This window comes from Lutjanus erythropterus, chromosome 20 (genome assembly GCF_056507025.1).
Source record: "Lutjanus erythropterus isolate fLutEry1 chromosome 20, fLutEry1.hap2, whole genome shotgun sequence".
NCBI lineage: Eukaryota > Metazoa > Chordata > Actinopteri > Lutjaniformes > Lutjanidae > Lutjanus > Lutjanus erythropterus.
Window position 1 is genome coordinate 24,793,254 of NC_139336.1, and position 12,984 is coordinate 24,806,237.

Below are 12,984 nucleotides of genomic sequence, written 5' to 3' on the forward strand. Positions count from 1 at the left end.
AAGTCTGAGGGATGAGGGGATGGAGGGAAATTACATCCATAAATCAAATATCAAATAGGGATTCAACCTATTTAATATACTATCTATGGCTTCAACTTGTAGTTTGGACTGTAGTACTCATTTTGAATGCTAGGGTCTTACATGTTACTCCTATACTTACAATAAAGCCCCTAATATAGTATCAGTAATTATGTAACTCTGATGCAACCCATGAAAGCAAAACATGTGCTGGTGCATGCATGCATTTGCCTGTGCATGTATAGAGTACGTTGCAGTGATGGGGCCTTACCTTGGCCGGGGTCTCCCTGGCAGTTTCTGAGTCTGACCAGCGATGTTTGAGCTGGGAGGAGCTGGGCACACACTCACAGAACGTCTGCATGGGACAAACAGACAGGGCCACCAGTGTTGGCGTTTGTTCAAGTCACATGTGCAATCAAGCATGCAAGCACATGCGGACAAACACACACACACGCATGCATGCATGCACAAACACGCACAGAGAGACAAAAGGTTTTCGATCTGTGGTTAAATAACTGAAAAATTAAAGTACTGGGCACAACACATTTTCTAAACCAAACCCTCAAATCTAATATAAAATTATTGTTTAGAGATAAATGATGCTGGTGCTGATAAACTACAACCACCTACACACATAACTGCACACTGACATAGACGGATCTGAACAGGCATCTGTACATCTCAAAGGTATCTCTGAATTCAATAGTTTATGACAGGCTCAATGCGTCTTCCTGGAGATTGCAGGATCTTCAGTACACAGAGTTTCCTCCTACTCCAAATAAAAAGGAAAAAAAAATAATGGAAAAGAGCGTTTTATTGAATGTGAGTGGGTACAGCATGTGTGTCGAAGCAAGCATTCACATATGCAGGTGAATGTGGGTGCTAGTATAGAATATCTGAACAGCATGTTCTTCAGTATATGTGTCTCTTTGTGCTTGTACTGTGTGGATTCGTCTGGGAGTAGCTCTGTCTGCTGCACAGATAAAAGTGGAGTAATTATGAAAGTGGGGGGCTTTCTAACGGCTCCAAGAGAGCACGTCGTTCCGTGACCTTAAACACCATTGCTCCCACTGTGGAACTGCTCAATTAGCCTGGGATAACAACACCAGCAAAGAGGCGCACACACGTGGGCACACATGCACGCACTTAACTGCCTACTTAAGAACGGATGCAGCAAACATTAGCAATTAATGTATCAGAGTATTTTTCTCTATCTGAGTGTGCTGTCATAATGTAAGCTTGTGCGTATGTGAATGCACATGAGACTAATTACGCTATTTATACTTTTATGTTTTAACACCATTACCAACAGAGTAAAACATTACTTTAATGCTACATTAATCAAATCCTAACCACTAGGGGGCGGAAAAACATAGAGTTAATTGGATTGAGACCACTGATGGTATTACACGTCTCTACTTCCTCCCACTGTCCAAAAATAGAGCCAAAATATTCTGGATATGAGCACTGCCATCTTATGCTAGTTATGTCAGCACAGAGTCTGTACAGTATAACACTGTCAAAAGTATCAATACTTCATATTTTATATTTAACACGTTTTAAACAATACAATAACTGTGGATTATAGTATCAAAAGTAACAAAGCTATAAAAAGATCAGAGTGCTCATCAGGACCTCTGTTCAGTTGAGTCTTTCTTTTCCTGCCTGAAATTTGGCTCGCAGCACAGCAAAAGCAGAGAGTGTATTTAAAAAAAAGAGAACAAGATATTATATTTTGTGTGCTTAGGCCTTTTTAAAACTTTTTTTAATGGTACTGAAAAAGATGTGGAGTATCTTTCTTTTATAGTAGTGCTATATCAAATTAAAATTCTGGTATTGTGACAACTCTCTGCTCTGCTCATACACCCAGTTGAGTTTAGGGCTGTAAAGAAAATCTTGGTGGACTGAAAGTCTGTCTGCTCTCCCAACAATTGATTGGTTGAATGGGAACAAAGATCTGCATGTTATCTCTGGATCAGCTTAAACAGCCACATTGTACTGAGTGCACTCTGGTAGCCTGAATGGTTGCTAATCAAAGTTACACAGCATTTCTGCAGTTTGACCATTTCTTTTTCACACCAACATATCTTGCTACCTTCAGGGCATGTCTATCAAGTAAATTTACATAGAACAGCAACACACACACACACACACACACACACACACACACACACACACACACACACACACACACAGACAAGTGCAGAAGATCACAGAGCAGAAAAGCTGCCATAGAACAACAAAGCTAATGCTAACACAGCTTGCTCTGCAGCATATTTTTTTCATAAAAAGCAACATGAAAAAACAGTTACAGTCATCTGATCGATTGCTTGTTATTTATTTGGCTTCAAATGAAGCTTAACTTTCACAAAGTTTCTCTTAACTGTCCCTCAGTATTACAATGGTAGTTCAACATCACCCTAACCTGTGAGAAAAGCCATATTACCAACATGCTAACACCTAACTGGGCAGAATAACCTAATTAAACACTAAAGCAAACTGTAAACATGATAAAACTTACAGCAGTCAGGTCACAGACAGCAGGTATTGATCTATCATTGAATTTTGACTGTTACCTGTCCTCACTGAGAAAGCAGTATGGTGAAGTAAAAGCCACGCACATGCTGTCATCAAAAGTAAACTTTTTTTTCCACTCAGCTCCTCTGTCCACTGAGGCTGGGGACTGATGTACTGATTTTGTACTATTACTTCGACAATTAGTTTGGAGACAAGTAAATGTTTGATTGTTAAATAGCCTATCACTGTAATGTCAAACGGGGTAACAAGGTAAAACAAAGGAATGGACCCAAAATGCAGACTGGAGACAGGGTATGTGCAGTTAAAAATTGAAAACTCAATCAAAATTCAAAAGCTTATGCAGGAGTCCAAGAGAAACAGAGGCAAACAAATTCAAAAGAGAAAGTTAAAGTCCATGAAATCCAAAAGAATGTCCAAAACCACACGGAGAGACTGAAGACCATGCTGGGATGCTTGACCCAATGTACAAAGACAAACTGGCAAGTAAGGAGTGAAAGATGCAAGACTTAATATAAAAGGATGCTAATAAGAGGCAGGTGAAAACTGTCTGTCAAAAAAGGAGGGAAAACACAGGAAGTAAAACAGCAGAAAAGCAAAAACTTCAACATAAAACAGGAAACAAGTAAACTAAACCACGACAATCATTCAAAAATAAAACATATCAGATCTGCATATTAAAGCAACCAGTGACTCTTCGACCAATGAGAATTTGGTAAGACAAGAGCATGGACCTATACCGCAGCCAGCCACCAGGGGGCAATCAAGATATTTTGGCTTCACTTTTGGGGAGCTGCAATGTCGTTTATCTTTATACACAGTCATTGGTAAAGACCAACATTTTAGCAAACAAATTGAAACAAACAATTACCTACTTTCATACCCACTGAGACAGAGAGCAGCTTTTGCACTGATTAGGAGTTGTGTTTATGTCTTCCTGTTGTAATGTGAGTTCAATATTCATTCTCCTGTAACCTTTGTTTTGGTCTCTAACAGCACTTGAGAAAAATATTAGCTGCTAAATGCCCAGCTTTCTTCACCCATTTAGCAACTTTTGTCTGACTGCCATTTGGAGCTGGCAGGTAGCATTAAATGAGTTTATCAGAGCTTTTTTTATGTGGAAACAGCTGCCTACAGGGGGCTAATGAGAGCTGCTCAGACACAGCCACAGAGTAACTGCGTGGGCCTTATAAAAAAAAATAATAATAAGGCCTAAAAAAGAGGCCTAAAAGCTCCTTGGAGCTGTAGAGTTTGGTGATAATTCTCTCTGATTTCAGCAGGTATCAGCGACCCCTTTCCCACTAGAGTCACTTAATATCAAAATATTGCAGGTTGTGCGTATATGTGCGATGTGTACAGGCATGCATATGTGTAGCAGCGGCTGTCTTTGTGCGTGTTTTGTCAGGTGACAATGAGTGAACTGCTATTCATGCAGCTCACACAGTCGTTGTTATGATGGCTGACCAATAGTTCACCCCTCTGCTCTAAGCATTCTCTTCCAATGTGTAAGACAGCAAGAGAGGAAAAAGAAGAAGGCGGCAAGGGAGAAAAAAGTAAAGGCGGGGGGTGGGTGAGAAAGAGATGGAGGGAGATTTGGGAGAGGTGTGTTGAATTCTAATGAGCAGCCTTAGGGTCAGCGATAGAAATCTATGTCTGTTCTGCCTAAAACATTGCAGCTGTCTGCACTCGCAGTACACAGAGGAGCTACAGAGCTACCATTACTAAATAAACACAGGCTCCACAGTGATGCGGCTAAACAAACTAACAAGTCAACTACACAGTAAAGCAAACTGGAATGAATATGTGTGCTAAAAACTCACTAAAAGGACAGAGGCATGCATTTTATTAAGTTCACAGGTGTGCTCCTATACAGATATGGACACAAAGGTATCCTCCTGCCCATGGGTGCTTAGTTAGAGTTAAAAGCGGGGGTGCGATATTAGTCTTGTAGGAAAATACATGTGACGGTGCCAGTAACAGCAGACGTCAGACAACGCTATCATCTTTCTTTTAACATCACTTAGTGTTAGTGTTGTAGTTGGTGTGAAAAAATATACACACTAGCAGCTTGAATGAAGCCAAACCTCCCTGCGCTCTCTGGGAGAAACATTGCATCAAATTCTCTTAAAAAAATATGAAATATTAACAATTTCTTATGCTGTAAAAAACTGTATGCCTTATGCCATCTGTAAAAAGACATAACTCCAGAAACAAAATAAAAGGCATCATATATCGACTTGTCAACTCGGCACCTATATATTGTGCATAAAGGTGAACTATATTGTTGCACAAACTTTACATTTTGGTCTTGTTGCCTCAGCCTTACGAAATGCTACATTAAAAAACAGTTAATGGCATTCTGGCTTGCTGCTTTGTTAATTTGCTGGCTTTAAGTGAGGCTTACCTTTCACATAGTTTCTCTTGACTATCCCTCAATATTACAACATTAGTCCAACATCGCCCCAGTGCCAATTTCAACAGCATAACCTACAAAATAAACACTAAAGCAACATGAAAACTTACAGCCTTCATGTTTGACTTTTAGTTTAGTTTGCAGCATTTAATTTGTAGCTGAGGTACAGTTCAGAAAATAATAAATCACTCTCCGGGGGAAATATTTACACCAAACTCTCTTTAAAAAAATATAAGATATAAACAATTTCTAATGTGTCTGTACAAAATATATAACTCAGGAAACATAAGATAAAAGATGTCATATGTGGAAAGTATTCTTGTCAATTCGACATCAATATAATCCATAAAGATAACTGTATTTCCGTACAAACTTTACATTTTGGAGTTCGTACGTCAACTTGCTACCAGCCCCCATTAGTCAGCTATGCCATTTTAGTGGGAGACCGTGGGAATGACAGGCGAATCGTTTCAAAAATTAAAGATTTCTCACAAAAATACTTACTGTTTGGTGGATCAGATAACACGCCAAATGAAACACCAGCTCATAACTGTTAATTCACTGTGTGTTGCATGTGTGCACAGATGATTGATGGCAGAGTGTTTTGTTTTGTTTTGTTCTTCTGCGACGGCAAAGATTCTGTCTTGGCATTGCTTTAAATCTTCAAAAATAGCAAACTGATAAAAACACAACTCTAGAAACAGAAAATAAGACGTCACGTGTCGATGGTATTCTTGTCTAATAGAATCCATAAGCATAAACTATTTCTGTATTTCAAACTTTACATTTTGGACATGAAACTGTTAATTCACTGTCTATTGTGTGTGTGTGTGTGTGTGTGTGTGTGTGTGTGTGTGTGTGTGTGTGTATACAGATGATTGATTGCAGACCATTTTATTCTATTTTATTCTTTTTTTGTGGCGACAAGGTTTTGCCTTGGTGCAGTTCAAATCTTCAAAAATAGAAAAGTTGTATGATCAAAAAGTGAGGATGTAAGTCTAATAGCGGTAGTGCAGCTGCTCCATTTGCTCCACTGCTCAGGCGCTTTTTCTCCTGCTTCATTGCAACATACAGACACTCATATATGAACATGTGGAACAAAGCTTGTGCACTGCAGCTGAAACCCACTCAGATCCCCGACACAGTCTTCCTATTACACGGAGCAGCATGTATCAGAGCTTTAGTTTGTTCATCCCCCTGCCTGCTAATGCTCACATTGGGGTTCTTTGCTGTCTGTGCACACAAACACGCACACACACGCGCACACCCTCGCCGTGACATGCCAATATCTGTGGGGCTTCTTGTTGGCAGTGGTCCCAATGCGGGCATGACTTGCTTGGCAGTGTTTGTCTAGTCCTAATCTGACTCCACAAGCTCCACCAGCGGAGAGGATTTACACTTAATAGAATATTTGGGCTTTTTATTGGTTGGACCTTACACGCAGAATCCTATCTGATGAGCCACGTCTTAGAAGACAGCAAGGGCTCAGACTTATCCTGGATGTGACTGGATGTGTACGTGCGCTCTTTTTGAATGAGCGTACCTATATGTTTGCATGAGTGCATATGAGGACATAAGTCGTCTAGCTAAGACTATTCGGATTGTTTGAATGTGTTGTTCTTGGAATATATTTGCTCACTTTGCAGAATACCTTTACGTGTGTGTGTGTGCGTGTGTGTGTGTGTGCGTGCGACAGGGGCTTTAGCAAGGTGTGTTTAAACCTACTGCTCACTAAGCCGATGGAGTGGAAGAAGCTTTGCATATATTCACTTGTGGGCTTACTGATCATTTAACAGAACCTGCAGACTGCTAAATGAGGGGACTAAGACTGACAGGATGATGAAAAAAGGAGTAAAAAAGGGGGCAGCAGGAAGCAGAGTGAAAAGCAAAAGGACGTTGTGTCACAGTTGTGAAGGAAATTACACAGCTCACCAGTGTTACATAAGAGATTATCATGTTTAGCGTGTATCATGTGTTGACATGCTTTGCCTTTGCAAAGCCACAAGGAAAGTGAATGGTTAACAGTGAATGAATGAATTTATGAATGAATGAATGAATGGATGGATGAATAGAGCTGGGGCACCCTGACAGAAGAAATACTGAGGACTTCCCGCCTGCCATTCAGATAAATGATGAATGAACATCTTTAAATTCACAAGTTACTGGAGGCTTATTCTTACCCCGACACTGCATCGAGATAACTCAATAAAGACATTTTGATGACTTATTTTCTGAATCCATGTATTGTATTGTATTAAAAAAACAATAATAATAGAAAATTGTTTGTTTCCTGAAAACCCCAACCCATCTCCTTTGAAATACACTTATATATGACAGCACTTTGACTGAATCAAGGACTATGATTCATGAATGGATGAACTAGTATATAATAACCTAATAGAGCCTAAACTAATGATGCATTCACAATAAAAAGTCATAATGCTGCATGTCTTGACACATATTAACTCAAAGTTATTCAACAGATACTTATTTCACGCCTAGTGGGGGTCTTCTGATTGCTTGCATGTGTCAACGGACATGTAGCTTGTCTGCAGCTTATCTCCAGTACTTGGAGGGACTTTGTTCAAAGTTGAATCAAGTGTCCACTTGGAATCAAGGACGAACTGATTCGATTTTGGTGGTGAAAGGTCAAAGGTCATATTTAAGATTTGTGTATCTTAATTGCATATAAAATTTCCCTCCATTTGAATTGCAAAGTTTTAATCTGAACAAACTAATAAATTTAATGTGATGCATATTTGTCAGTCAAACATAAATGAAACCATTAAGAATACAATTTATCTACTAGTACTAATAAACACAATAATAATACACAATAACCAGGTTTATACATTTATCATAAATAAATAAATCCAATTTGTTTTAAATGCATAAGAACCAGATTTATGTATTCAGTCTATAAAGTCTATGCATTTGAATTCAATAATCAACAGGTTTATGTATTATTCATAAGAAGAAATTTACTTAAAATGTATTCAATCTAGGTAATATTTGTAATTATGACAAAAATGCACACATCTAATAGAATAAAATGATGAGGTGACGACCTTTCACTTCACTGTGACACCATAATGTTCAGCTCTCTGTCAGTCACTCCTCTGCAAAAATAGTTTCTAAACAGTAGTTTTGAGAGACAGACGAGCTGCCTTCATAGTTTTGAAGACAACAAGATTCTCACTGGAAATTATTCACTGGAATCATACATGTTTAGAACTTCCATTTTGCCAAAAAATACACTCAGTATCTTTTATGGAATTCTTTCAAAGTCACTGGTCAATAAAGTGATGAGTTTCATATTTAATCCCTTCAAAGTCTTCATCAAATACATTAATACATAAGTCTGGACAGACACGGATGTAAACTGCAACTTGACAGTAATTGTGAGAGACAGTAATTGTATACTCACTGCTCTGATTTATACCACCAATTACAGCTGACTTCTCACTCTTCTTAATCGACTGCTAGGGGCTGCGAGAGATCAACAGCTGTTCCAGTTCAATCTTTTTCAGCTCGGGACAGCGTATGCGGGGGTGACGTTAATGTTGTGGCGGTTCTGGTGGCACTGCAGTAGGTGCTTCAACATCTGTCGTCTGGCAGGGATCTGCACTCTTCTAGTTTGCAATTTAATTTAAAGAGCAGTTATTTGGTTACACATAACTATATTTATGTGTGGTGGATTAATTTCAACGGTTATATTAATATAAAGTTTAATTTATAACATAGATCTTTTATATATTTTAATGCTGAGATATTAGATGTGTTTAATATATGAATGTAATTTGCAGTAGATATGGTGTTTCTTCCTTCAGCTGACAAAACAAACATCAAAGTTTGAACAAAACAACCTTCACCATCTCCTTCAGAAACAAAATGGATTAAAAAAAACAAAACAATAGCAAACAGAAGATTGTTGCATGGACTGCAGAATATGATGAGAGAGGTGTTTACTTTGCCAGTGTCTATACTCTGTTCTGCAGACCACAGAGATTCGGGTCTGGATATTTTAGAGGACACTTCCACTGTGGGCGTGATGGGCAGTATAGCTGCTCTTACAGACTTCAAAGGGACTATTCTCTCCACAGCTGATGGCTGATGACAGCGTGGGCACCTTTTTTGGATTACTTGGCCAGTGGCACATAAATAATGGTTATACAGGGTACCAGGAGGGACCCTGCTGTCATTTGGAAACAATAATAAGTACGAACATGAGGTATTATGAGAGATCCTATAATGGCAGATCCATAACTGGCAATTATATATGCCTCAATCCAAAATATATTTACTTTTCAAATGCCTTTTGGCCAAATAATTAAGGAGGAGCTGTCAGTGAGTGTTTTTATGAGGCTGCTATGTCAGTTACTGCATTCAGAGAATTTCTTCTCCTTTGCTTATTGGTTGCATCTGCTCAGAGATTAGACATTTCAGAGGTGTAAACCAAATATTCTTTCTACTCACCTTATCAAGACTGCCCTCTGGCCAAAAGAAAACAAACACATCTAAACACGACACAATTAGAGGAGACAGTTAAGAGACGTACAATAAACAGAAAGGCGCTAAGTGAGCTGATGCTTAACTATTGTTTGGAATAATGGGTTTGGTTATGTTAAATCATCTAAAGTCCAATAAGATGCAGGAGGTAGCATTGTAATTGAAAGGTTAATTCGCAAAAACATCACAGCTTTGATTTATTTTCCTAGATCATGTTTTTTTTAATCTTGCAATCAAGGGATTCTCAATCAAATTGGTGCTGTTTTATGCATTTTAAAAGAGCAATATGTAAGACCCTAGCAGTCAGAAATGAGTACTGCAGTCCAATGGCAGCATAATGAGAAGGTTTAATCCCTATTTCATATTCGATCTATGGTTGAAGCAGGTTATTCCCATGACCCCTCCTCCCCAGACCTGAAGCTCAGGCAGCTGCAGGTTGCAGGGACAGAAGCTACACATGTGCAAGATGAGCGCAAGTTTACAGTTCGACAATTACAACTACACTACACTACACTGTAAGCTGATCAGCTGTTTTTTAACAATTCACAAAATCCCACTGCTCAAAGTTTAGTGACTGCCAAATTTCATTAACATTCAGTTTCACTTTAACCAGCCAGTGGCACATAAATAATCTTAAATAAATAGATTATTAATGATTTCCTACAACTAATAAACAGACACTAACTTATTCAGCCAACAGTCAGCATTAATATGAACATACTGGTTGTAGTGTGTTTTCTTGGCATGTTTCCTCAGTCTCTGAAATATCATGGTCATTTTTTGATTTCGTGCAGCAAACATGTTTCATATTTCTCCTTGAAGAATGGCTTTATCTGGTTTTGCAAATGAACCCTTCATTTGTATGACCCTGACTCCATCATATGGCTCAAAGAAAAAATGGATTTTGTTTTTCTCACTTTTTTTTTTTGCATATCTATATACGAATCTGAAAGTCTCCGGTGTGTAGCTGTGTCCTCGAGTGCAACATAAACTATGTAAATATCACCACACACAATCAACTGCATCAGCTAAAACAGATGCATGCAAACGCAGAGAGAAATGCTCTTCACCTTCAAAATAAGACAGCATGCAGAGAAAGAAGAGGGAGGAGAGGCCTGCGGGAGACCAGGGAGATGAGTTCAATCCTAAGAGACAAATCACCCGTTCTACCCTCCACTGCTTGTCCTTGGAGCTCGCACTGCAATCGGCCACACACGGGGAGCGAGTCTGTCACCCACCGTCCCTGAGGCGCGCACACACTGGAATGCAGAAACGTATCACCGCAGCCGCTATTATAAAGCACACAATCACTGTGAGGTCAGAATGGCTGCTTTGCGAGCGTGAAGTGAAACGGCAAGATTGAAAGAGAGCTTTCAATTTCGCACGGGTGTTATGGCATATATTGTCAGCCCTTTTCTCTCAGGACGCAGACGATCTGAGACTGCTTCTGCGTGTGTGCCACCTTATCTGCTAATGTTCATTCATTAGAGCCTAAATATGTCGAGGCTGCAAACATGTTTCGAAGAAAAAAAGTCGATTGGCACACACAGGAATTTACTCTTTTCTTTGGAATTGGATTTTCTGGGGGAATTGATTCCCTGTGCCATCAAAGAGACCAAGCAAGTGGTGTGCATAGGGCAGTCACAGTGATGGAATTTTCCCTATGGTTATTTAATTTGGCTCAACAGTGTGGTAAGCGGTATTAGCGCCATTCTTTTATTTGTTTGTTTGTCCAACTTTACGGTCTGAGCCACCGACATACATAGAGATGGACAACATGATGGCTAAATGTGAAGTCAACCCCCACCTGGTTGATTGTATTAAAGGTCATGAATCCTGTCCCCTCCATTTTAGCAGATAGGACATGGGCTAAACAGACACATCAAAGTGCACATCAAATAAACTTTTCTCTGACATGGTTTCTGTCATTTTAGGTAATTATTATAGTGCTGATGTGCTGTATGTTCAAGTTCTGATCAGTTTAATTTTAATTAGTTATTTGATTCTATAAAAAGCAGGTTTCACATCACGATTGACAGCTGAGGTCTGCTCACTTTTATCAGGGATTTTCTGCCTTGATTTATGTACAGTGGGAAGAAGTGAAGATGTGTCGTTCATCTTTATTTATGTCTGAACGTGTCTGAGGTCTGAGCAAGCTACCTGCTGGTTGGTTATCATTTATATATTTCTATTTTTCTTTTCAAAATTTTCTATGCTTATATATTTCCATTGTTGAATAGAGGCAATTATCACATGACCCAGTTTCCCCCACTGGGATCAATTAAGTATTTCTGATTCTGACTCTGATCTACTACATCTGTTTATAGCAATTGTGACAACTTTATTTCCATTTTCTAATTGCCTTTCCTCATCAAGTAGTCCTGCCATCTGAATATGGAGGATCCCTCTTTGAATTTCCCATCTGGAGGTTTTTTTTTTTTTACCCCCCCATTTTTTTTCTCACACCAACCATTTTTCATGGAGTTTTTCCCAGTGTTCATTGAGAGTTTGGGCCAAGCCAAGAACTGTTGCTACTGTGGCCTCATATTGCTCACTGAGGCATTGAATGTGATATTGGGCAATACAAATAAACTTGACTTGTCTTGACTTGAAATTAAACTTTCATGTGCAAGATGCAGGCCAAGTAAGGAGGATTTGAGTATCACTGCAGAAAATGCCAAAAGACTTGGATGCATCAGCACACACACATACACACACACACACACACACATACACACATACACATCAGGCAGAAATGAAATCTAATGGGAGTTTATAAATGCAAAAGCAGCACTTCTGTGACAGTAAAAACATTCTTATTGCACTGCGAGGGTCCTTAAGAACCGAACGGCCACCTTGCTGATGCTGCTACAACACACACAAACACAGAGGTATCTTTGTTAAAGGCACACACACTCGTTCTTGCATGAAATAGCAAGGAGGTAATTAAGATGCTGTTCACTTTACCTTTGTCAGGAATAATCAAAATGATTCTCATGAAGGATGCCTCACATTTTAACTTCACAGGATTACATCTCTTTCTACCTCCTTCCCAGTCCCCACTTCAATTTCTCTTTTTGAAATTGCGGGCCACTTACAGGCCTGATTGCTGTTGCAAGCACAGTTAAGTGCACTGGCACAATCACGCAGGAATAAGATCCACACATACGTAGACACACAAACACACTTTTGCACACCTTTAGTGCTGCACAAGCGCGCACACACAGACATGCCATTAAAAGACAAGATGGATCTCCGCCCCACAGCCTTGCTATTTTAATAGCAGCGTGATAAGAAGGCAGACACTTCCTCTTAACAGGCAGAAATGAAGAGCTGCCTCTTCTTAATGTATACATTTGCATACATCGCCATGTGAAAACCATACAGGCGCTCATAAATAATACATGGATGTTATGGATACTGGTGTCTACACTTCATGGAACAGCTAGCTGGCAGAATGACTTATGGTTGTAGCTCAAGCAGCACAGAGTGGCGTTGGATGTGTGTAT

The 12,984-nt window shown here is 39.3% G+C and overlaps 1 protein-coding gene across 2 annotated transcripts in view; it reads right to left on the bottom strand.

Annotated features, from left to right (window-relative positions):
• Window positions 1–12,984, bottom strand: part of fibcd1b (fibrinogen C domain containing 1b) — a 161,373-nt gene that overhangs the window by 116,810 nt on the left and 31,579 nt on the right. The window contains exon 2 of one of the 2 annotated variants that reach the window (XM_084746086.1): window positions 290–373. The exons of the other annotated variant lie outside the window; for it this stretch is intronic. Coding sequence (XP_084602212.1) covers window positions 290–373 — 84 coding nt within the window. The remainder of the gene's footprint in view (window positions 1–289; window positions 374–12,984) is intronic. 2 annotated transcript variants of the gene reach the window in all.